Source organism: Python bivittatus, unplaced genomic scaffold, assembly GCF_059951505.1.
Source record: "Python bivittatus isolate LINGU-HERP-01145 unplaced genomic scaffold, Pbiv_v1 ctg000060_np1212, whole genome shotgun sequence".
In the NCBI taxonomy this organism is placed as follows: domain Eukaryota; kingdom Metazoa; phylum Chordata; class Lepidosauria; order Squamata; family Pythonidae; genus Python; species Python bivittatus.
The window spans coordinates 16559592-16587162 of record NW_028277044.1 but is presented as its reverse complement, the minus strand read 5'-3'; the positions used below and the strand labels follow the sequence as shown (position 1 = coordinate 16587162).

Below are 27571 nucleotides of genomic sequence, written 5' to 3'. Positions count from 1 at the left end.
TAGTGGCTTATAGTGTAAGAGTCATCCATCCATCATTGTGCCAAAATAACAACAACAACGCATACAAGATTTGTATCACTTCAACAATGGCTGGGTGATGCTATGAAGATTTTATAAGACACAGATGCAAAAATGACCAGCATCTGCTCTGTAGGATGGGCATCTCCTTTCACAAATGTCATCTTGTTAAGTTATCTGCTGGGCATAATAAAATGTAAAAGAGGCAAAAAGGGTATGACTTCTAGATGTAATGTACAAGATTGCAGAATTGTTTTATGTGGTTTACCAAGGATGCAGTTTTATAACGCTGTTTACAGCATCCAGTTCCAAATTCCTCATGTGTTACTTGGGGAGGTTGTTTATAAGTCCTCTGTGCGTTCAGGTCAGAGGTTAGGGTCTCACCATGGCGTTTGTTCTTAGTACACTCACGAGTTCTTTAGTGAAGCCTAAGATTGCTTTATTCTTACTGACTTACCAGTATTTTCAGCTTTACTACAAACAATCATTCATGAGAGTATGGTCAGATCAGTGTTTCTTAACCTTGGCCACTTGAAGTTGTGTGGACTTCAACTCCCAGAATTCCCCAGCCAGCCATGCTGGCTGGGTAATTCTGGGAATTGAAGTCCACATATCTTTAAGTGGCCAAGGTTGAGAAACACTGAGTCAGATAGTATGGCAGTCATTCTGTATATAGGCAAGCCTCCTCATTTTTAATCATTTCAAGAGCGCGCCCAATTCATGCTCTCAGCATTTCAAATCTGCCAAGCTGGTCCAAAAAGTTTGCCTATCTTTGGGTGGAGAGGTAAAGCAAAAATGCTTTTATGAACAAAAAAATACTGAACGCTCTGTGTCTTCTTAGTACTGCTCTTTAAAATTAACTTTCTGCAGCTATTGTTCTCAAGATCAAAGGAGTCTGTTTTCTCTTATTTCCAAAACTTTTCTGAATCCTATCTTATATTGAACATAAGATGGCATTGACTGTAAGGCAATTTTCAGCATTTGAAAATTAAACTGATTATTTTCTTTTGAGAAGTTATTTTCATTTGTTTCTTTTTTTAGAAACTTCACTTATCCCCAAAGTAAGAGTGAAGAATCTATAGCCTTGAATAATTCCCAAATCTCTTTTCCCTCTGTTAGCTAAAGTTTATAAGCTGGAGCTTTTAAGCTTTTACCCCAGGTTCAGAGAATCATAGAATTACAGAATTGCTCTTAAAAGTGCTCTGAGTTTATTCAAATATGCTTTCTTGAAGACCAAGGTATGCATTTGACTACACTCTCCAGCAGTGTGTAAGATTTCTTACTACTTCTAGTTTATCTGCTGTATTTTCTCTATTGGTTGGGGTCAGGTCAAAAATACTTGATCTCCTTGTTTCTTCTGCTAATTGGTGATGGAACCTTCTGATCATGTTAGAAATTTCCTGAAACTTTCCTCCTAAACTTGGTAGCGTTTATCCTCAATCAGGCTGTTACTTTCTGTTACTTTCTATTACTTTCGGGCCCTTTACAAGATATTCCCTTTGGCTGAGTAGTCAGTAATGTAAACCAATAACGCTATTGCTTTTGCTGTTTTCCCACTTAATTTAACCCAGATGCTTTCTACAGTAAACCAAGGTCATCCACTTGAATTTCTGAGCAGATATGCATATTTTTAACATATAACTCCTCCTTCCTTTTCATTGCTTCTGTTCCTTTGGAACAAATGGAATCTTTCAAGAGCTGTATTATACTCGTGAGAATCTTGTCTGTTAATTTGGATATGCTTTCCTGTAATGAGTTCAAGCTCACCCCTTGTTTATTTTCCATGCTCTGAACCTTGTTTTATATAAACAATGAAGGCCATGAACTTTATGAATCCATGTTCTTCTTGGTTTTTAACTGAGTTGTTTAATAAGCTCCTGTGTAGCTACTCCCTTACCCTCTCCTGCCATAGAGAAGTTTGACGTGCTTCTGCCAAAAACATTTTTTGCAGTCTTTATGAGAGGCAATCTATCTTGTCCCAGCAGTCTATAATCCAGTAGCACAACCCATGGTCCCAGACAACAAATCTCTTCTATCCCTTTCTAGTCTTATTTCACAGACTGGAAGAATGAAAACTACTTGAGCTGGCAGGTAATTCTGCTCTCTTCTTTCTCCATCTCTATCCAACATAAACCTTGAATCTTGTGAAAATAATAAACATTACATGTGCTTTGTCAATCAGATTAACCTAACCCCTTGAGATTCAACAATATTAATGACATTTATGGGTTTGACTTTTTTAAAAGTAAAAAAGGTATTTTTAAAATGAATTGCTCTGAAGTAGCTACATGGATAATTTTGGTTCTGGTTAATAAAGCACTAATGAACACTTCTTTACTTTCAATTTGCTACAGTTAATGGCTAGACCTGCAGCTTATGTATTCAAAATACCTACGATGAGAAAAGGGAACATATGAGTCCATCTGCATTCTCCCAGATACACCATATTATCTTGATAATTTATCTGAAAAGAAAAGAAAGATTAACTGTTATTGCAGGGGAAAAGTCACATTTAGAATGCTTTCTTATGCATATTACTCTTAAATCATTGTTAGTGCACAATAAGAAACTGGTACAAAAAAGTCCCTATTTTTATAGGAAAAGAATGCTTGAAGGAATTCATTAGTTAATGCCAAGTTGTTCTGAACAAGAAGCAATTAGAGACAAAGGAAGTTGTTATTTCCTGAGGAGGAAACTTTTAATTAAAAGCACAATAGCACTGGGAAGTCTCTCTCCTTATCCTGAGAGGCAGGGTCCCAATTTAACTGTGGATGAGATGGCAGACCTGGCTTGCCCATCAAAACCTGGGAGAGAGAAGAGAGAAGAGAGAAGAGAGAAGAGAGAAGAGTTCCTCTTTTGGAGATCTGCCCACCCAAGTTTTGGGTTTGACATCAGTCACAATCCCAGGGGGAGGGGAGGGGGGCAACTGTTGTCATCCATGATGTCATCTGCTGGCATCAAGAGCATGATGTTGCTCATGCTTCCTAGTTCAAAGGATCAGACGGGTTTGCTGCTTGCGGATTGGTCCTCCTGTCACACTGTGGCATCCTTGCCAGGGATGCTTAACATTAATGCTGGGGTGGTGGTAAATTTCCACCATCTGGTAGTGCTTGGAGACCTTAAGTTGCCTTCCTTGATGAAGGGTCTGGAGTAGCCCAGGAGTTCATGGCAACTACGGCAACCATGGACCTGACCCAGTTTACTGAGGGTACACACTAGATCTGATCTTTGTTCTGGGACAGATACAACATGGGGGAGACTGAACTTTTCCCCTTGTCATGGACAGACCGTGGTTGACTGAAGTGGCATTTCTTTCTGCAGGGGGGAATGACCTATTAGAGAGGCCTGTCCATGCACCTAATGGATCCCTTGGGTTTTCAGAGGGTCTCGGGGAGTTTTCTGGAGATCTGATGAGTAGCTCAAAGTATGAATTGATAAATAAATAAGACAGACAGACAGACAGACTCTGGTATGAATGTACTCCCAAATTAAACAAAAAGAACTTCCAGATTTAAAACACAAAAACATACCCTGTTTTTACCAAAAGCATGACAGACAACTGATTGGATCATTAATTGTTCTTTTTTCTCCAGTGAAGTTGTTGGGAAAAGGGGAGTAAAAATCCTGCCCTTCAGCATGATGAGAAAAAAAGAACGTTTGCTATAAAACTTATGCTGCAGGGTTTTAACAAATTAAATATCTCTGATATTTGAGGTGTGGCTGTAACAGTGTGGTCTTCGCAGAAAGCATTAACTCCCTTTCTGTAAATCCATTTTGAATGCATATGTCTAAGTTTTTTTTCTAAATCTCAAGGCAGGGTTCAGTAGTTTGGTTTGCATTATACAGTGTACTTTTAAATCATGGCACTCTCTCTCACATGCAGGCAGACATTAGTTTTAAAATTAATACAGTTTATGTCTTAATTATACTGCTGAACTACTAAGTAGTAAACTCCCTGCATATGTTCCTTCTAGCAAGTAGACTAGCTCAGACAAGTTACTTTATGGATGGGGAGAGGAAGGCAAAGAACCTGATCTATCTATACATAATTTCTTTACAACACAACACAACCAATGTCAGGCTTTAAAAAAAAGTCTTACTGATTTCTCCAGAAATGAATGAAACACACATTATATTTTCACCTGAAATCGATGCAGTTCAAACTTCACAACTTTGATTAGATGGTGCCTCGAAAAATTCCCAAAGCAGAGGTCAGAGCAGAAAATCTTAGGTCACCTGAATACAAGTATTAGGAATACCATTTCATGATCACATCTTTTCTTATCCCCTCTCTCTCCTGAGAATAGAATCGTGTGTTCGTAACTATGGAGGGAAAAAGGTTTCCTGCATAACTCTATAGCTTATTCGATGTTGAAGCTGGCTAACCTTCTAACAACCAGGCATCATTCCACTAGACACATTCCAGGAGATCACTCCCAACAAGGCTACATTTATCTGTGCCTCAGCTATAGCACAGGTGTGGACAGCTGGTACCTAAACACTGTTATGAAGATTGATTCTACACTGCCTCTGCAGACCATTCATAAAAGATGTAGTTGTCTGACTGAAAGTAAGCAAATTAACTGTTCTTAACTTAAATACCACTGATTTATCTCAGAGATAAGCAAGACTTGATGAAGATACCACAGTGTTAATTATAACTTAGGCTAGATTGTTCTGAAGCAAACTTCCTTCTAGCAGCAAGATGTTGCTAGAGTAACAACTCAGGTCTCATCCTAACAACTATCCTCCTGTATTGTCAATAAAAGAGAAACAGGCACCCTTGTGTTCATCATTTTTACCACTAATATGGTCCAGGGAATCAAGGTGAAGTTATGTAAGTTTTCTTAAATACCTTCACCACATCTGTCTAGCCATGTTCACAGAATCTGATTAACTAAGTCAAATAAAAACCTAGCAGCTGCCTTAAGGTAGTTTTGTGTTATCCTTGATTAGATTTTTTTTCTGGCTTAGCGTGTTATGTAAGCTCAGCCTCTTTTGAAAGTTTATGATTCATCAGTGAGTTATCAGTGAGCTTCTGGGTCCAATTCAAAGTGCTGGCTATTACCTATAAAGTCTTTCTTGGCATAGGGACTGGCTATCTGACAGATTGCCTCTCTCCGATTGTTTCTGGCCACCCCATAAATCCAACAGGTCTTCCTATCCCATTCATTAAGCAATTTTGTCTGACGGGCCTAGGAAGTGCATCTTCTCTGTTGTGATTTTTGGAATAGTATTTTCCTCACATCTGAGGTTCAGACTACCATGACTCTGCAAACCTTTAAACAATAACAGTACACCACCTAGAGTCAGTGTTGAGTTGGTGGCTTTCTAAACTGAAATTATAAATATGAATACATAAATAAATTATGTAAATCCACTAAAAGGGTTAATTTGGAAAGCAGAATGAATGCAGCTCCAGTGCTAATATTATTTCTTTGTGTTTTTCTTCCTGGGGCACTAAGGCTGTTCAGCATGTTGTGAAATGAGAATTTAACCAGCATCAGGGTCCAACTTAGACACAGCAAATTCTGTACAAGTTCCAAATGACTGTCTTAGTGAGTCTCTAGTGAGACTGCCTTTTTGCCATGAGTTTACTACACCTTTGTTGCACAGTGTACATGCTCTATATCTTAACAAATGGAAGGCCCCCAAACTGACATGAGCCCATTGTACCTATTTAATCTTAGTCTCAGAATTTGTGGAATCATTCAAGCTTTAATGTAAACTTTGAGAAGAATGGTACTGAAGAACATTTTCAAATGAAACTCTATAGCCCAAGGGATTTTTAGGTTACTCTGTTAGAAAAGTGACATGGAGATGAAAGCACCGCCATCTTTTCAAAAGATAAACACCAAGTGCCAAATCATTCCACACCTTCCCATTTTATCAATGTCATTATCCTACCCTTCATCTTTGCACTGTCACCTTCATTTCATTTCATTTCATTTCATTTCATTTCTGACTTCATTCCAGCAATTTAGGAAGCCCATGCAGATCTTTCTTTCAGAGGGCCCTACTTTGGTGGCCTCAAGGCTCACTTCTTGTAATGGTATGTGGGAATGACCTTGGGAGACAGGAGGGAGAACCACAGACTGAACAACCAGCATGTAAAAGATGTCTCAGCCCACAGAAGGGGGGAGAGCAAGGGAAATGTTTCAGAAGGGATCCTCCCTAGTTTTCTGGACAGTAAAAGGAAAGGAGTGGAGAAATACTTTCAGTCTTGCAAGATTCTGTTAATGTAACCTAACAATAAAGATACAGCTAGTACTTCTGGTTCTGCTTCTTGTCTCGACTATCTCACAAGACTAATGCTTCTAGAGATACCTTGCACTAGTGTAGAGAATCTGCTTGAGTACAGGATTAGACTAATTCTATTTCTTCATATCATTCTCCAGACTTATTATCATGGCCCCCTGGGAAGAAGGAGGAAAGAACTGCCCCACATGAGCCATAATTTCAGATTCTCACTTTTCATTGAAAAGAAAGGAAGATGATCTTAAAAAATATGGTAGAAGGCAAAATGTGCAATTGGTATTCTAACTATAGGTACTGTATGAAAAGGGTCCTATCTTTCAGCATTTTCAGCTAACGAATGAACATAACAATGATTGAGGAAGGAAGTTCCTAGTTCATTTTTTTATTATAAAAGACAAGATCTGTTTTTAAACCATCCTTGGTGGCAAGCAATTGCTATTCCATGGAAAGCAATTCAGAAATTCATGCATGGGCCATTATATGTACAGTATACCAAAATAATAATAATAATAATAATAATAATAATAATAATAATATAAAAATCAAAGGTAGGAGCAATGGCAGAGTTTTGATTCTTCTCAGTACTTATTTTTTAGTGGAGCCCTTGGTGCTCTCTGAGCTTGGTTGTTTGATTGCAGACGTTTCATTACCCAACTAGGTAATATCATCTTATTCAGATGAGCACAAATGCACTTCAGCAACCCAGAACACCAGAAAAAGGAAACAGATCACCTATACAACATCTTCCAAAAAAATGGATACCCACACAACTTTATCAAAAAATGTCTGACCACTCAACCCACTAGAGCACAACCAACACAAGCTATGAAAAGGATAACACTGCCATACATCAGAAACGTCTCAGAAACTACCAACAGACTATTACAACCACACAGCATCACTGTAGCACACAAACCAACTAAACCCCTCCTAAACATCTTAAGTAAACCAAAAGACCCAGTAGCCCAAAAAGAAAAAAAAAACAGGAGTCATCTACAACGTATAGTATAAGACTGTAACAGCCACTCTGTAGGACAGGCAGGCAGAAGACTAGCAGAATGCATCCAAGAACACCAACTAGCAGTCACAACATTCAATGAAAACTCCTTAATCTCACAACACATGGACAGACTCAACCGTAGTTTCAACTGGGAAACTCTGAGCATCCTAGACCAGGATAAATCCAAAAATGCTAGGGAATTCCTGGAAGCTTGCCACATCAGCATTCAATAGGCACATAGAGATAAACTACATTTAGACCATTCAAAAGAGACAATTAAAAAGCTAAGAAGGAAACACAAAGACCAGGACACCTCCTCATCAGCAACCAATACCCAGATTAACACCAGACAATCAAGCAGAAAACAATACCCTAATCAAGGAACTACCAAAGAGAAAACCACACCCCCACCAACACTGGCAGGGCAAGTTACTGTATATAAACAGGGAGCAAATCGCACACTCACTAGCACTGATGATGTTACCTAGTCAGGCAATGAAACGTCTGCAATCAAACAACGAAGCTCAGAGAGTACCAAGGATTCCACTTATTTTTTTTAATGTATAATCTTGGGGAATTTCTAAATTTTAAAAAATTATCCAGCTGATACATGTATCTAAATTCTATCATTACTAGGAAATGAAAGGTAATAGCTGAGAAACTCCTGTTTATTTGGGGGAAAGAAGTACGGAAGAGTGATATGTGATAATCTTTCAAAAGCTGTCTACTGTTGTCATCTAATTTCCTGGTGCTTTTTAAAAAAAAGATAAATGAAGTGATGGTGGTTGAAATTTATTGTAGCACCTTAATTTATTAAGGACAGGAGTGGATGAAGATGTATGTAAATATGCATACAGCAATCAGATAGCTAACTTTTCATCAGTTTTGGTAAATCACATGCTTGACTAACTTTAGTGACAATGTTACAGTAAAGGGAGCTCCAAGCTCAGCCTGTAGACTTATTTTCCCATTCCATCAGAAAAGATACTTCACATAGTCTCCATTGCTACTGTCTTCCAAGATGAAGGAAAGGCTGTATCTTTACAGTAGATCATTTCCAGAAATTGGAACAAGCTCAGGGAAGGAAGACAAAAATCAAAAAGATAACCTAAGCTCTATGCAGAGTGATAGGTCTGGTATATTTAGCTTTCAGAAGAGACAACTGAGAGGGCAATTCTCAAAGTCTTTCTTTGAATACCTGAAAGGATCCCACACAGATTCCAAAAACAGAATCAATTACCCAAAGAGGTGGTGGGCTCTTTTTCACTGGATAGACTCTTAGTGGAGACTAGAGAATCATCTTCATTGGGATTCCTGCACTGAACAGGGGTTTGGACATGACTGATTAAATCTTTGTGATTCTGTGGTCCTAAGATACAGTACAGTAAAACCTTGGATTGCGAATAACTTGATCTGCGAGTGTTCTGCAAGTCGAGCAAACATTTCTAAAAAACTTTAACTTGATAAACGAATGATGTCTTGCAATACAAGTAGAATGTGACACCGAACATCACATGATCACAACTGAGCCAATGGTTCTTCTCTTTCTCGCTGCGGGAGTGTGGGTGATCATCTCCCATGCTAGTGATAGTGAAAGTCATCCTACACCAGTGTTATCCAAACTTGGCCACTTTAAGATGAGTGGACTTCAACTCCCAGAATTCCCCAGCCAGCATGGCTGGCTGGGGAATTCTGGGAGTTGAAGACCACTCATCTTAAAGTGGCCAAGTTTGGACAATACTGTCCTACACAATAACCCTCCTCTTTTTCGTCTCCCTCACACCAGCCACGAAGGTTTTCAAAGGTAAGTGCAGGTTAATTTGTTTAATTTTTCTTTATATTTTGTATTTTCTTTATTATTTTGTATTATATTACAGTATCGTAATCATTTTTATATGAATATTTTTGGGTTGTGGAACGAATCATCTGAGTTTCCATTATTTCTTATGGGGAAATTCGCTTTGATATACAAGTGCTTTGGATTACAAGCATGTTTCTGGAACGAATTATATTCGCAAACCAAGGTTTTACTGGCTAGAAGCTAGATTCTTATCTTTCTGATAAGATGAGCTAAATTAGAAAGGCCACAGTTAAATAATCCAAATAAGATATAGATATGTAAACAACGAAATAACTCTATCTGCAAGTATTACAAGTGATTGCCAAGAGTTTCTATAGTGAGTCATTATCAGATTCCAGAAACACAATGGATACTCATCATACACAAGATTACAATTTAGATGCTTCCAATAACAGTACCATTTTCTATAGAATTACAGAGTTGTCTTTTTTACAAAATGGGAAAGGATATGTGATTTATTGCAGCCTGTGACAAGTTATCAAGACTCACATAGTTCTGAACTGTTTAATCTATGGTTAAGTATTAACAAGGGACATTAAGGTACATATGCGGTACAAAAACTGTTGGAATTCACAACACACAATGGATCCATTTTCCTGATTGCATTCCTTGGCTTGAACCATTGTACATCAGTTCTGAATCTGATCAGATTTCCCTTTAAACTGATATCCTACTTCCAATGCAATCTGGGTGATTTCAGAACAAGAAGGAAGCATGAGAAAATAACCATCATAATCTGTGTTTATCACTACCCTGTACAGGTTCTTTTTAAAACTTAACAGATTCTTATAAAGAAACATTTTCAATCCAATTTTTTATCTAGGGTTTGCTGCAGGGGGTGCTAATATTTCTCCTGGGTCAAATATAACATTTGCAAACTTTTATTTCATCATGTAACTCCATTTGGTCTTTTCTATCTAATCTAGAAATTAATCTCATATATCACTGCTTGTGCTTTAGATCAGTTTTTTCTGCCTTTAATTCATTCTTTTTCTGTATTCTAATACTGGCCTCTTGCTCTGTTCTAGACACATCTAATGAAAGTGCCCTTTACAAATTTTCCTACTCATGGGTGATCCATTTGTCCTGAACAGTCTAATGACCAATTAACCATTTACAACAGCCTGACCATACAAAACAACCCTGTGTGATAAGGCCCTTTATGAGCTTGAGTAGAATGGAATTGGATCAGCAGTTCCTGGATAGCTAGAATCATATTTAAAAGGCTCCTTAGCCGTATCATGTGTGAAATGAAGCAACTTACATTTTACAGTATCACAAAGAAACCAGACTATCAAGATTGTCTAAAAGAGACATAATGTATAGAATTCAGTTAAAGCTACTGCAAATGTAGTGATTCAGCTGAAAATAGAACAATCCATGAGAGTCCAGCAATTAAGATGAAAAGGACAGCAGTGGCTCTTCACTTTTGTTGCAAATAAGAGAGAATTTTAACCCTCACCATTTTAATGTCAGGATCAGGCAAAGTGCATTTGCCCAAATCCCTCCTCCTATACAGGTGGCCAACTTACTGGATGTTTGTTAAAAAAAAAAAGGCTGTCCAGATATTTGCATCCAACTTTTGACAGCCCTGATTAAATTGAGACATTATTATTTTGTCATTCTCCCTCCCATTTCATTCATCAACCCTGTGCTTCCTTGTCTCTATCATCTTTGCACCAGGAAGATCATTTACATATGTCCTCTCTTGGATATATTTATTTGCATTTCTCTCCATTGCTTGGGATGATGTTCACAGCTGCTTCCTTACAGACTCTGAAACCACAGTGCAGCCTGTGGTACTCTCTGCCCTACTTCTAAGGTATTGTCCTATTGGCCATTCAGAGCAGAACTGCAAAATGGTTCCACCAAATCTCGTGTAATGGTATGTGCAACTGACCTTGGGAGTCAGGAGGAAGAGCTACAGCTGAGACAACGGTCCAATTTCAGTCCAAAGGAGGATGGGTAGTGAAAGCATCTCAGAAGGGACTCTCCCTAGTTTTCTGGAGAATAAAAGTGAAAGAAGGGAGGGGCACTTTCAGACTTGCAAGATTCTGTTAAGGTAACATTACAATAAAGTTAGAGCTAGTACTTCTGGTTGTGCTTCTTGTCTGGACTACCTTACAAGGCTGATATCAATCTTGCAAGTCTGCAAGCTCTTCCTCCTGTCTCCCAAGGTCATTCCCACATACCATTACATCTAGCTATGCTGTCTATTTTGGAGATCTAAGCTTGCCATATGTTCAAAACATGCTGATGTGACACCACTTGTTAGAATTCCCTGCACAGCCCGATATAGTAAGATGCATGCTGGCTTCCGCTGAAACACACCACTTTCTGATTCAGGAATGCCTTTCTGTATTTAGATTATAAGAAAAAAAGTTGCTAGATCAGAACATTTGCATCTGGTTTGGCAAATAGATGGTCTTTAAAAATCCACTAGGAGGCACTCTCCCACTCATGTTCCCCAGCATAAAATTTGCGGCATTGAAGATACTTCTTTCGTGACAAATATGTTGTTGATGCAAAGAGGACTGCAGGAAAACATGGGTTCCATTATTTGTATAATTTCTTATGCATTATTATTATTTGATTGTTTTATCCCTCCTCCTCCTGAATGAAAAAGGGATGGCAGAAAGAATTGTGGCTATAGTTGTGTGCCTTTGAAAGAGGCAGGATTTTGATCACATGATTGTGAGTGTCATCTTGATATTTTTATGCACCCATGGACACTACCACTTTCATCCTTTCTATATGACGCTCTGTAAGAAAACTGAGCAGGTACCCTTGCAAATATGTAATGTTCTTCAAAGTAAAGGATGTGCTGTCATTAATAGGAAACAATAACACTTAAAATACTCTAGGCTGGTATTTCAGTGTCATTCTAAATGCTTCATGCTTTTAATAAATTCATATTGCAACTACAAAAGGTAGTGATTCATACTTTCTAAATGCTTCATGCTTTTAATAAATACATACTGCAACTACAAAAGGTAGTGATTCATACATTTCCCTGCAAAGGTTTTCCGGTGCTCTCTGGCATCCAGTAATTGGGCCACACCATGCACTGAACCTGCACCAGGTGGCAGTCCAAAAGGGGAGAGGGCAAGGATGGGAAGTCAGATCTGCTTTTTGTTCTGTTGCAAAATCAGCAGAAAAGCTGGGTGTGCACTGCTAAGGGAAGGAGCAGCAGCCTCTGGAAGGACTGTAGCATGTGATCCTGCTCCCGTGCCAGCTCACAGGCCCGAGCAAGATCTCCAGGAATCTGAAGCCACACAAGCTGCAGGCAGAATTCATACATGTGCAAAGCTTTGGAAGTGCTTCCCCATGCTGAGCTTCATCACGTGCCCAGCTAATTGCAGAAGTCACTTCATGCAAGCTGGCTGCCGAAGAGGCTGTAAATCAGGGTTGGCAAACCCTGGAGGTATAGACCGGGGGGTGGGGGATCAATCTCATTTAGTAAAGAAGAAATGTAGGGAGAAAGCACACCTGGAGTCTTGTACACCATTAAATACTCCCTGACACATAACCACACATCACCGGATCTCTACAATGCCAACTTTATGGATATAATTCTTCAGTATGAACTCAGAAGCCACTTAATTCATCCTTCCCAGATGATTAGAATCTAATTCCTGGAGCAGGAGGTGGGGAAGGGACATTAGGTGCAGGGACATTGTGACAGAGGGGCCACCTGCCTTTCAACTTCTCTAGAACAAAACCGCTCTCCTAGCTTGTTTCTACTGGGGGCTGTAAATGAGCAAAGAGATTATAATACTCCTTCAACCTTCCCCTTCCCGACTGATCTTGAAGGACATTTTTAGCGTCACGTAAGACAGACTTCTAAGCATACACAAAACAACCCCCCGGGCCAGTGTTCAGAGGGTGCATGGCTGCAAGTCAAGGGAGATGCTAGCTTGATAGCAAAAACATCCCTGCTAAGTAGAGCTGATGTACTGGCACAAGGTTGTAGAGATTCGAAATTAGTTGCAAAGCTGTAGGGAGTAGTGAGTTATGTGGGGTGGGTTTTTTTGTTTTTTGTCTTAATATTAATTTTGAGGGGGTTAATCTCTCCCCAGCCCTGGAGGAACTCTGGAAAGGTTTGATGTTCATCTGGAGGATTGTCAAGATTTTTATAGCCGTTTAATGACTGCCAACATGGGTGGTTGTTGCTTGAAGGTATTCCAGTGTGGCAATTTGGGGGTGGATGGGGAGGGGTGTCTGTAAACTAAGTGTATATCAATCAAACATTACGTAGAACCAGATAAAAAGTGGGAAGCACAAAATATTGCTGAAATATCAGGAATACATTTTAAAAATCTACCCTTTTGCTAGATATTAAAATCCTTTACATGCTGCGGTTGATTGTAGTTAATCTACTGCAGATGAATTAATTTAGGGCAATGTAAATGGCAAGAAGAGGGCTCTTTTAATGAGAATGCTGTGCTTAGTCGACATGAACACAAGGGAGAAGACTCAAAACTGCTAGAGGGGTGACCACTTATCCTGGTTTTGCCATCCTTTAATTGCAAAGGAACACGGGGGCTGCAGGCCTGTCTGGTTCTGGTAATACAGGTTGGAGAGAGAGGAAGCAGAATCTGTCTTTTTTTGCCTGAACTTTGTCTCTAAAAGGATTTTTCTTCTCTACTTGGATTGATTTCTGGGGATCCACTGGGATTGGAAGTGCAAATTTTAAGATCACAGTCCAGGACCCAGTGATCTGAAAGGAAGCCCCACAGAATTTAAAGGGAGTTATTTCTGAATAGATACAATTTTGCTTTCTGAATTTTTATTACCTAGGTTTTGTATTCCCACCAAAGGCAATGTTCATGTATTTGTAAATCTAATGTACAACCAGTTTTTTAAAAAAAAAATCATATTCAGTTTTGCAAGTTTTCTTAGCAGGGGTAAAGTCCAAATGCCATGGAAATAACCCTTCTGAGATGTTTACCTTTGGAAACATTTTAGTAAATAAGTCAGATCACTTAAAATAAGGTCAAAGGAGGCTGCCTTTTATTTATACAACCATATGCCACCCAGAGTCTTCTTGGAATTGAGCGCCCTTAACAAATCAAATAAATAAATAAATAAATAAAAATAAACTGATCTTGCACCATTGAACCAATGCTTGTGTATGCAGTGATGATGCACAGCTAAGACAGATCCAAAGTACTTAGCTCTGGTTTTCTTTATCAGGTTCACATGGCTTTCCTCTCAACGCAAGCCCGGGACTCCCTTGTTCACATGAAGAAAAAGGAAGGAAGCATATTCAAGACTTGCAAGATCCTGTTACTATAGCTTTTACAATAAAAGTAGCACTGGCTTATATAGCATTCGTTTCTTAGTCTGGTCTACCTTGAAGGGCTGACAGATATGTAGTTCTTGTTTAAAAATGGTAATTCGGACCAGCAACCCCATCATTAAGCAACTCCGTCATAAAGCACGACATCACATGATCACACCGACTTATGACAGCAGTTGTGCGGTCCCAGTTGCTGTCATTCGGCGAATCCCGCGTGGTTGCAGCATCCTGCAGTCACATGATCACCATTCACGACCTCCTGCCAACTTCCCCATTGACTTTGCTTGTTGGAAGCTGGCAGTGAAGATCATAAATGGTGATCGTGTGACTGTGGGATACTGTAACTGTTACAATTGCAAGCTGGTTGCCAAGCACCCAAATTGTGATCACATGACTGTGGGAACACTGCAATGGCCACAACTATGAGAGAGGGTTTTAAATCCCCTTGTTCAGCACCATGATAATTTTGAACCGTCGCTGAACAAGTGGTTGCTGAACGAGGACTACCTGTAAAGGGTTGCTTTGTTGTTTAATTTTGGAGCTGGCCAGGTGGATGGGGTGCCGGCTGGCTCAAGGCAACAAGAGTAACTGAGGGAGGGCAATCAGGCAAGAAGGGCCCCATCTGTTCTGCATACTTGCATCCAGTTTGGTGGGCATCTGATCAGGGAAATTCTGTTTCAGAATTTATTAATCTGAAATCTGTCCTATTCTGTGATACGCTCATGAAATGTGTTTCATGCTATGGCTGCATCATTCATGATGCAAGTCTATTCATAAGCTATGAGGTATCATTTTCTCCTCTAATTTAGCTTTACCGTTGTTGAATTGTGCTTCTGAATCCCACTGGAGCAAGCTGGGTTGCTGCTGAAAGTTCACAAGCCCACTTTTATGCACCAGGGCTACCAACTGCAGGCTGTATGGCTACTATTCTGAGTGACCTATTTTGGCAATGAAAATCAAAGCACCAATAGTGGGGAAAATTTCAGGAGTTTTGTGCTTGCAATCACTAGTTAGGGATGTTGCCCTGAGCATCTACAGGATCCAGTGTTTGTGTTGAAATGATGAAAGCAACAGCATGACATCGCACCATAAGGTCCACACCTTTTCTATGTTAAAAAAATAAAATAAAAAAATCAGGAGGAGTCTGGTAGCACCTTTTCTATCTCACAAATTTTATTAAAAGGCATAAGCTTGTGGCATCTTCAGCTCACAGCTTATGCTTTTTAATAAAATTTAGATGGAAAAGGTGCTGAAAAATCAGACTGCTACCCCTGCCTGTTAAATCAGACTGCTTCTGATTTTTTGCCTCCATAGACTCACACGGCTCTTCTCCTACAACCATTTGTATGTGTAAGACTTGTGTCGTGACCGCATCACGCTGCTTTTGCCATTCTTCTCCCTCAGCTTCTCCTGCAGGCACTGCTGGCTGCTGCTTTGCACAAATAGCTCTTCATCTGAAACACATCCTAGCATCCAGAATATTTGCTCCTGACAATGGTAACCTGGTCCCCAGATTTTAAAATACTTTAAAAAGAACGGTTTGAGGTTTGTCCTGATTCCAAATCCCCTTGCACCATACTTCCTGTTAGACCAGTGTTGTCCAAACTTGGCCACTTTAAGATGAGTGGACTTCAACTCCCAGAATTGAATGCATTGAAACTGCAGTTCAATCAGTTGCAAAGAATTGAATTCTGGGAGTTGAAGTCCACTCATCTTAAAGTGGCCAAGTTTGGACAACACTGTGTTAGACTGTTTACTTCAGCACAGATACTGGGACTCGGCTTAAATTAACATTTAGTTCTTAAGTGTTAAGGGATTTATATAGTTTCAGTTTTGCACTGTCTGATAGAGAAAGTTCAAAAGATAGAGAAGGCCAAATAGAGATGGCTAGGGAAAACTGTGTTGTAGCACATCACTGAGTGCATCTAAATAACTGATAACTGGAGGAAAAGAGAAAAAAATACATTGGACTGCATGACAATGAAGATCAATAGGAGAATAATTTACAGAATTAATCCAGGCAAATTGAAAGTTTGGATGATAAAATAATGGAATTATTGTGGTGATGGCAGCAGATACTGGTCTCCTCTGTGTTTAAAACAGAGCATGAGAATTTAAGGGATTTTATTCTTCTAAGGAGCAGGGAACTATAAATCCAGTTCATAAATTAATTCTGAAGCTGTCTGTTCCCACCCAGAGGATTAAGGAAACTTCTCTTTTCTGCATGCACGGACAGTGAACTGCCTTAGTCACAGATGGTATTTGATCATGGAGGTGTCTGAGATGTTCAGAAGTTATACATAACCATGTAAAGTCCTTCCTTAAGGAAATTGTGGTAAAAAATTCCAGTCCAACATGAATGAAGAAAGGCATAAATCTGGATTTTTTTTTTCTGTCAAATGTGATTTCTTGTGCAACTGGTTCTGCAGGGGAAGCAGGGAGGTGGAGGGAATGGTGTTATCAATTATTTTCTCTCCCAATGCCCTGAAAAATACAAAAAGACATGAAGGGATTGTGCAAAACAATTAAGACCGGAAACTTTTCTTGTGCACCGAATATAAGTTGCCAGACCGTTTGTTTGCTGTTTACAGAAGAACAGGGGCTAGGAAACACGTGGGAATTATTGGGATTCAAAGTTAATCCTTTTATTAATGTCTTAATTTCAAAAGTAAGGATTACTGCTATTGAAATTTAAGATAGAAATGTGTTGTCAATTTTTTTTTTTTACAGCCCTCAGACTGTCTAAGTCTGTGAAGAGACAGAAAGGTATTAATTGATTCAAAGTACTTTCAGAATAATATTTCAGGAATTTTGGAAAGATGCTGCCAAGATGTCTAGTAAAACAAGAATTAAAAACCTGTGCATTTAAATTACATTGGAGGAATATTTCTGGTGTTTGGGGTCTTAATATCTAATAATCTAAAAACAGCATTCTATTCTTCTCTTTCTCTTTTATACTAATGGAAAAAGGGGTTGTACAAGGTAAATTTTGACTGTCCGGATCCAGCCCCCTCCCCTTTTGTTGAAGATGCTATAAAATGTGGATAAAATCACACTGTGTATTCTGTTCAGTTCCAATAAGATCTCCAAAAAAGGTCTCTTCTGTTCAGTCAGCCAGTCCCCACATATGTTCTGCAGTGCCCCAGGACATCTACTGTGTTGCAACCATGACACTAAAAATTTTGCCTCAGGCCACTGAAGAATGTATGTTCCTTTGAAAAGTAATTGGTCAGCCTTTAGGTGATGCTGCCAATGACCTGGGACGTGGCCAGATCTACTGCTACTCAGGTACACACCCTTGTCACGCAACAGATGTCATATTCCACTCCCTGTCACTTAATATTTCACAAAATCATTTTTTTTAGCATAGCTATTGCAATGTTACTGGGCCAGTGGAACAATGTGAGATCACTCTCAGTCTCTGCATATTGTTCAGGCCAGACCAACTCCTCCCCGTCAGGTTCTAGTGATATCACAGAAACTATTAAAAATGGGTGGAATTGCCTGTTTTGATTTCTACAGCTTTTTTTTCCTGATATGTATTCTTGTCACCTGTTTTACCAGCATTTTCCCCTAAAATATATGCATCATTATGTGCAGTGTGTGTATTCTGTATGCAATTTACAGAAATACGGTACCTGCATACTTTAAAATCAGGGAATTGCAGTTCATGAAGTAAACTGAAAAATAGAAAGATAATTTCATTCCTGTTTGTGCATTAATTTGGAGATTCCAAACTTTAGTGGGCTGTACTCTTCTAGTGTGTAGGAGGTACAAAAACACTGAGAGCCTAAGCACTGGAAACAGAGGAATATTATATGTAAATCCTGAAAATGCTCTGTCCAACATGTTTTGAAAGGAGCACAGGAACAGGGAAAAATAAAACTAAAAGCAACTGCTAAGCCAACATTCATCTCACTGTGATAAGCATAATTATTTAGAATTCTGATGCATCAAGAAAGCTTTGGCGTGTTCTTCTCTTAAAAAACCAACTTTTGTTCTTGGTTTATGATTCTGGTTGGTTAGAAAAGAAGCAAACTAGGAAATGCATTTTGCACATAACTTGAAACAAACCATAAACTAAGTAACCTGCTTTGGCTATCTCTCCTACTTGCATAAATTAAATCAGATGAACCAGGATGCATACGTGCATGGCCGTTCCTGATGAGTTAAAATTCTCAAGTATTATGATTCATCATTGCATGCATCCTATGGATCAGCCAGTCCAAAAAGGCCCTTATTACAGCAAGCAATGAGGGCCAATCGTTCCATCCTACAGGGCAATTGTTACACAGGCTTGGGGCCATAGCAGTGAAGGTTTTGCTTTGGTTGGGAAATATTTGGGAAATACTTGGGAATATTCTCATTACAGGGATAACTGAAGTAGTGTTGATTTGACAGGCTATTATGGTTGGTCGCACAGCCAGCCAGATGTTTAGTCTGGATTTGACATTTTTATCCACCTATTGAGTCCTTCCCAAGGACCTAGGATAGGCAGATGTTGTTGTATGATGGTGTTAGAGGCATCGTTGCAGGATGTAAGCTGTTCCAAGTAAAGCTGCCTTTTGCAACTGACTGATGGTGACTTTGTCAATGCCGATGGTGTCCAAGTGGTGCTCCAGATGTTTTGGGATTGCACCTAAGGCACCTATAACTATTGGTACTATCTTTGCTTTCTTTTGCCATAGTCATTCTACTTCTATTTGCAGGTCTTTGTATTTTCTGATTTTCTCCAGTTCTTTCTCTTCTATTCTGCTGTCTCCAGGTATTGCAGTGTCCACTATCCAGACTTTGTCTTTCTTATCAACAATTGTTAAGTCTGGGGTGTTCATCATTATTATTTTAAAAGCCTTACAACTTAAGATATGGAAACAAGAAGCTCCAAAAGGGATCAGATTATCAAGCCAGTAGAAAATCTCTTGCTATCATTGAAACTTTAGCTTGTAATGTTAGTGGACATGACTTTTATGGCCCCTTTATTTTTATCTTTGCCCCTTTATTTTTAGATTTCTTTCATCTGCTGAAGCTGTCTTTCTCTTTACTCATGTTCACTTGTTGCTATTGATTTTATTTTACTGATTGTATTGATTTTTAAACTGTTGCAAATTACCCTGAGCGTTACAAATGCAGCTAAAGGCCATGATATGGATATTTTTAAAGTAATGAGCATTATTTTAAAGCAAGCAGGTTTCAGTGACAGAATTAATATAAAGAACTCTAGAAGAATTGGTAGAACAAATTAATGTTTGTCCTCGGGTGTTTAACTGTTAGCCTTCTTCACTGTGTAAGGAGAGAGATTTCTTGGCAACTTTAAAGATAATCTGCTTTACAGAGCGGGAAGAAATAATGATAGGACTGGTTTTCACACGCAGGTTCAATCTCTTGATGGATGTAGGATCAAGTGGCAGCTTGAACAGGAGGATGAGAAGCAATCGTATAGCCAGCATCATGGATGGGACTTTTGTATCACTGCAAATGCAGTGTTTTTATATGGATTCAGTGCAAGCATTCAGCAATGAGGCATTGAGTATGGAACAATTGTTAGCTGAGAAATAACAATATATCATCAGAAATCAGAAGAAGTCTAGTAGCACTTATCCATCTACTGAATTTTATTAAAAGGCATATGCCTTCGTGAGCTACAGCTCACTTCATCAGATGCATGGACTCACTCCATCATGGAGCGCAGCTCTGCATCTAATGTAGCTTTGCCAACCAGAGATTACAACTTTCCTAATTGCCATTTGGGCACCATAATGGGTAAGAATGTAGGAGTTGCAGTTCAACACATCTGGACAGAACCAAGTGACGAAAGTGGTAAACAAATTTGGAATACTGCTCATCTGAGAACTTAAAATGAATCTGAGGTGTCCTCAGGTTATAGCAAAAAAAAGTCAAGATAGCAGCAACAACAGTGGGACTGATGACCATAAAAACAGGCAAAGTTTCAATTGCACCATCATAGTCACCATATTGCCTTTTTAAAAATGTCATACTCTGGGGACACCCCTGAAATTGAACACTGAACATGTTCATGTTTGGGATGGTGAACCACAGTTTTTGTTTAACTATTTTGCTCCCACATAAGGGAATAATTGCCATTCATTTCTATGAATAAAGATAAAATTGTAATTATTGGAATATTATGGGGACAGGCCCTCCCTGATAGGAATCCCATAGGGTAATAATAAATAGCTGGCAAATAATTTGTATGCATTTCAGCTAAAGGAGGAAAGGGGAGGGAAGCAAGTTACTTACAGGACTGTCTACTCTTGTTCAGTCTGCCCTGCATTCTTAGATGATCAATGAAATAATGTTTGTGGGTCCCACCATAGATAGATTTGACACCTGCAAGTAATTCTGCAAGCTCCACGTTGTGGAAGAAATGGTCAGTGGTGACGTTACACAACATCACTCCTTATTACCTTAGGACAGTGTTGTCCAAACTTGGCCACTTTAAGATGAGTGGACTTCAACTCCCAGAATTCCCCAGCCACCCATGCTGGCTGGGGAATTCTGGGAGTTGAAGTCCACTCATCTTAAAGTGGCCAAGTTTGGACAACACTGCCTTAGGAGAAGGCTCAAAGCATACTTGTTTGCCTAGGCCTTCCGATAATATTTTTTACTGTTTTCATTGCTTTAAAATGGATTGTTTTAATAATGTTTTATGGTTCCTTTTAATTGTGCTTCTCTTGCTTTAATGTTTCTTGCTTTAATGGCTCAGCTGTCCTGAGGCATTAAGGGAATGAGCAGCATGCAAATAAACATTGTTTCATTGAGTTTAAGAATGAAATGTGTGCGAGGAAGACTTTTAAACAATGGGTTTTTCAGTCAACAAAATGGGGGAGTAGACGAAATGAAACAATAACTCACAGATGGGGGAATTAGTTTTTGAACCTGTCTGGTGCCTTAGCCTCTGCTACTAGGGTGGACATGAAACAAATATCTGCTGGGCTCTGTAGGCTGGGAAAAAGCATGCTATTCCTATTTTAGTTCTCCACATTTTCTTCCTGGTTATTACTTTCCTTCCTGTCCCTTTTTCCTCTGAGAATCGCTTTCCAGAGTCAGAGTCCAATTCCATGCTAACAACGAAATAATATTTGTTTACCTCCAATATTGTCCCAGCATAACCACTTCCTTCCCCACATTCCCTGTTTCAGCACATCTGTCCACCAAGTGATCCCAATGGAGTTGTTTTCTATTTCTAATCCACTTATGGAATGGGGAAGGACATAATTTTAGAAAATGATCAATGTGTGTGAAGGAAGATTTCAGATCCCAAATGGTTACATTACAGTATTTTTTATGTTGTATAATTAAGATAAACTGGAATCTGATCTAGAATCTCTGCAGAATCTCTCTAATTCTGGGTCTTGGTCTCTCACTCTTCCCACTCTTCATGGACTGTTCCATTCCTCGTAACAGCTCTGAGGATTTGAAATGGCTAAAATCCAGATATCTTAAATCCAATCCTCCATTAAGTATTCTTCCTCTCCTGGCTCAAACTTGAGTCTCTGAAAGCGTGGGACGCTTCTTTTTTACACAAATAAAAATGTAAGAATATTTACCAGAGGAAGATCTGATTCCTCTATATAAGGAGCAGTTTGTCAGTGGCTATGGGAATATTTTTCAGCATTGTTCCAAAGCAGGAGTCTTAACATGCATCTCATTAACTCACGAACTTTACACTAGTACCTACTTCAGGCAACACAATGCATGAGGATACCTAAGTGTAGACATTGAATGGGAAATTTGTTCTGCTATAGAATTTTTGCCAAGTTATTGAATATCGTGGCCTTGGGGACTAATATCTGAGGAAAAAAACCAGACTTTTTTTTAAAAGTGCAGGATCTGTAATTAGCATACAGTAATGTTATAGCATCTAGGAAAAATCTTAAAACCATTGTTTGTTTCTCCCTGGGGGGTATATAACCTACCTTTGGACAAAAAATAAATTTGTTATTATTTATACTTCTGTAGGGGATTGTATTGCAATTCTACACAGGTAACTCCCATTAAATCATATCAGGCTCAGTTCTAGAATAAATTTGTTCATGAGATCTGTTGAATAAATCTTTTAAAAGCTGTTGATGCTACAGTCCTGTACAGTGAGATTACAATCTTGTACCATTTTTCTTCCTTTTGTTTTATTATATTAGCATTGTTTATAAGTGTTACCAGGGCCTTTTTAAGACTGAGAGGTTCACAGGCATAAACTTCATTTGAACACTCTCTACACTGCCTTCTTGCTGCATGCTACAGCGAATAAATTTTTTTTCTCCATTATTTTTTGCTGATTGAAGTCAGTCGTCTAGTAATCAGGAGCATACAGAAAATGAAGTATTGAAATAACCCTTGCCATTATATTTTAAATGATTAATGTTGCTAGCTGGAATGAAACAATATTGATCCATCTTATTTCAAATACCACATTTTGCTTTGGGTGGGGCTCCCTCCAGGGGTGGGGGCTGGGTTAATTGCCTCCATTGTCCCTGCTTTAAAAAGTTCCTGAATGTTATTCTTCTGGGGTTATTACATTACTGTTGTGTACAGTTTTTTTTTAAAGGATTGACTTGATATATTTTCCAATATTGTATGTTGTTCTTCTGTTGTTGTTATCTGTTGAGAATTCCTATTTTGCACTAAGATGATATATACATTTAAAAAATATCAGTAAGTAATATTTCAAATAAGCAACTAAGCTGCTAAATTTCCATCAGCTTCCATTGGATTTAAGTAGCATAGCTGCATGACACAACATTTTCAAGCCCCTTCCATGCTTTAGGGGAGCAGATAATAATTACCCGGTCCATTTTTTATTCTTTCACTGAATGAAAACTGAAGATTTTTTTTGCTTCTACATTTGACTTCCTCCACAACTGAATATCTCCTTTCAGTTGAGGAGCACAGTATTTATTTTTTTCTGAAATGCTGTGTTCTTAAAAAAAAAATTGTCACTGGATGTGGAATAAAAAGAACGTTCCCCCTAAGAAATATCAAAAGTATGGGTTTCCTCAAAAACTATATCTGAAATAAGAAGGAAAAACAGGCATATGAAGAAGACATTGCTTGAACGTGCCAGGAAAGCTGGCAGAGTCATAATGGCAACATAACTCTATTTTTATACCCAAAGCACTATTAAAAACACTTGCATCATGAAACCTGAACTCTGCTTTCATGCTTTGACATTACACTCAATATGTAGATGTGCTGAGCAAAAAATGGAACGTTGGAATGCTTTTACATCAGTGTACCAGTGAGGCATATCTATCTATCTATCTATCTATCTATCTATCTATCTATCTATCTATCTATCTATCTATCTATCTATCTATCTATTAAATTTGTCCCCCGCCCATCTCCCCCCAATGGGGGACTCTGGGCGGTTCACAACACATTAAAACAATAAATAAATATACAATTAAAACGTATAACAATTCACATTTACAAAAATAAAAGAGAAAAAATCCAGGAGGCCGATGTTCAAGGCAGCAACGCCAGGCCACTAAGGGACTAGCCAACCCCACACTTTATGATCCCCCTCCTCACCCCAGGCCAGATGGCAGAGCCAGGTCTGCAGATCTCTCCGAAAGGCCAAGAGTGAGGGGGCCAGTCTCACCTCCGGGGGCAACATGTTCCAAAGGGCAGGGGCTACAGCAGAGAAGGCCCGTCTTCTGGACCCCGCTAGTTGGAGTTCTTTTGCCAAGGGGGTCCGGAGCATGCCCTCTCTGTGAGATCGGGTGGGATGGGATGAACTCATGGGGGAGAGGCGGTCCCTCAGGTAACCTGGTCCCATGCCATGCAGGGCTTTAAAGGTGACAACCAACCTTGAATTGGACCTGGAAGCAAACCAGTACCCAATGCAGCTCGCGAAGCAGTGGTGTTATATGAGTCCTCCTTCGGGCCCCAAAAATAGCTCATGCGGCTGCATTCTGGACCAGCTGAAGCTTCCCGATGCTCTTCAAGGGTAGCCCCATGTAGAGCGCATTGTAGTAGTCTACCTGGGAGATAACAAGGGCATGTGTGACCGTTCGAAGGGCACCCCGATCCAGGAAAGGGCGTAACTGGTGCACAACCCGAAGTTGTGCAAAGTCCCTCCTGGCCACGGCTGCTACCTGCTCTTTGAGCAGGAGCCGTGAGTCCAGGAGGACCCCCAGATTACACATTGGGTCTGTCTGGGGCAGTGCCACCCCATCCAGCACCAACGATGACAAAGGATATTCCACAGTAACCTCTTTCCTTTCTCTTGAATTTCTTACCGTAATTACTGATAGTTTGGGGCTAGCCTCTTTCTCTCATAAATATGCACCTGAACCTTATTTTTTGGTAAACATCAAACGAGTGACATGGAATGGGGTGGGCATGAGTTCTGAAAAATGCAGATAGTAAAAAATAGGCATTTTAATGCACTATCAGAAGGAAAACAAGAAAGGGGGCTTGTGTTACCGAAAGGCCAAGAAGCTGTAGCATTCGTTTTTGTGGACTAGAATCCATTTCATCAGATCCATGAAGTGTTTCCTGGATTTCCCGAATACATCCACATTGGAAGGATAATGATAAACAGTGAGATCACAGGGAAATCAAATACAGAAAGCAGGGAGAATAATTCCTTTCTTAACAGTGGCCCATTAACTGATAATACAAATACTCCTGCACTGCTGTATTGAATAGCGCAAAGGTGTGATAGAAGGAAAAAATGGTTCTATTGACACAAGAGAGAGTCAAAATCAAAGTGAATAACTTTCTGTTTTGGCAAAGAGATAAAATATCACCAAATTGGAATGCCTTCAAAAGTCCAACCTAGAATTGTCAAAGGTTGAAATACTATGCATGCTTACCAAGAAGTAGGCCCCAGTGGATTCAATAGGGCTTACTCTGGAGTTGGTTTATATGGGAAACCACTACAAATATTATTTGTGCAACCTCAGGCACATTTGTTGATGCTTGGAACAAATGAAGGAGTGATGTACCATAAAATGTTTGAGATCTGCATTGTATATCTGGATAAACAATGGGAAAGGGCAGCTACAGTGGTACCTCGGGATACGAACTTAATCCGTTCCGTGACTCTGGGCGTATCCCGAGTTGGTTGTAACCCGACGCAAATTTCCCCATAGGGTTCAATGTAAATCCGGTTAATCCGTTCCGCCTTCCGAATTTGGTCGCACCCCGAAGCAAATTTTCCTATAAGGTTCAATGTAATTACCGTTAATCCGTTCTGGCGTCCACGGACCACGCGTCAGGGGTGGGAAAACGGCCAGGCGCTGCGCGGCGGGGCAGGAAAACGGCCGGGCGCCGCGGAGCGGGAAAACGGCCAGGCGCCGTGCTGCCCGGCGGGAAAATGGCCGCGGACCACGTGTCAGGGTTGGAAAAATGGCTGCGGACCACGTGTCAGGGCAGAAAAATGACCGTACCCTGAGGCGGAGTTTGCACATTGAGGTAAATTTTTGCGGCTGGAGCTGGTCGTAACCCAAAAAGTTCGTTAGTAGAGGTGTTCGTATCCCGAGGTACCACTGTATATAGTTCTGAGTTTTGTTTGGTCCTTAGATCTTCATCTTTTGAACCTTTATCTTTTTTTAATCACCTGTACAAATGTTTGGTTCTTCTAGGATTTATTACCCACATGTTTCACATTAACAGGTTCCCTTTGAAATCAGATGGCTTTTGAGTAAGCTTAGGAAACAGAGAACAGGAGCTTCTACCACCTGGTTCTGACTTGGATTTTATTCCTTAACTTTAAAAGAACGCCAGTTTGGCTGGAATAATAGATGTGCCAACAAACATTCCTTCTTCAGAATCGGTTCTGCGTGCAGATCCCAAGGACTCTGACAGAATTGTAGCCTGTTTATTTTTTGATACATGCTCGATATGACATGCCTCATTTGGTCTTCACCAGATGTTTTACATGACAAACTACAAATATGCAAATCACACAGATAAATAAATATATTCCTCCGTATGATGTAATCAGTTGCTCTGGCCACAATCTTACATCTTATACAAACATGTACATGTTGAACTTCCAAAACTGAAACATCCCAGACACTCCTCTGGGGAAAGAAAAAAAAATCTTGCAAGTATTTGTTTGTTTATTTAGCTCACGGGCCTCTTCCATCACTGCTGAATCTAAGCAGCAAACACTCTGCTTCCTAGCAAAGATTAAAACAATACACAGTAACTATTAATAATGAACAGCTTCAAATAGCCACAAAAACAAGCTCACACATAAGCACGCACTACCCGCAGGGGGCCATCTCTACTCTGAGAGCTTCCTGGAGCTGGTCTTCCTAAACTGCAAAAGGGATTTCAGTGAGATCTGGTGAGATCTCGCTTCAGTTTACCAAACTCTTGCATGATCCCTACAAATCTTGTGAAATCTTGCACAAAACCCTGAAATTGAAATCCATTGTTGCCCGGATGCTGAACTTGCAATGATTGGGAGTAAGATACCTCTTGAGATGGGGGTGGGGACACCCTCAACATCCTGACTCCTGTGGCACAATGTTGCCACCCTTGCCTTGAGCTGTATTAATGCTGTATAAAACCTGCTCTGAATATTTGGATTCAGTTACTGGTTGCTCATCTGTAGTAGATGGTTTTTAGTGTTAGGCAATCTTGGATAATTATTCTATTTCCTTGTCTACTTTAATATGGGTGGTTTAACAATTTGGTAAATATTCAGGTTATAAGATTAATTGGGAAAAATCTGATTTACTTTCTTTGGGATCTGATCAATCAATAGATCAATGTAAGTTCTTGGGATATGTACAGAACATGTCGAATATTTAGGATTATATAGTACAAAAGCATCTCAAAAATGTGGAAATGAATATTTTTCAGATAAGATTGTAACAGATATTAATAGATGGATTAAAACCCATTAAGTTGGTAGGATTGTTATTAAAATGACTATTACCCCCAATTGATTTATATTTTAAGATGCATTCTAATGTTAGTTCCAAATAGATATTTTATTCAGATCAATAGACTACTGAGGAAATGTAAATGGAAAGACAGGTCACCAAGAATTTCATTGGCTAAAATGAGATTATCTTTTAACAAAGGAGATTTTAATTTGCCAGACTTTCAGAAATATCACTGGGTGTTTATTTTATTATCTGTATGTATGTGG

The 27571-nt window shown here is 39.4% G+C and overlaps 1 protein-coding gene across 1 annotated transcript in view; it reads right to left on the bottom strand.

The window, feature by feature from the left end:
• The window catches only part of EDAR (ectodysplasin A receptor), a 92223-nt gene that overhangs the window by 20647 nt on the left and 44005 nt on the right, over window positions 1–27571 (bottom strand). The window contains exon 2 of the mRNA XM_088136561.1: window positions 2414–2482. Within this exon, the coding sequence (XP_087992687.1) occupies window positions 2414–2464 (51 nt within the window). The 5' untranslated portion in view covers window positions 2465–2482. The remainder of the gene's footprint in view (window positions 1–2413; window positions 2483–27571) is intronic.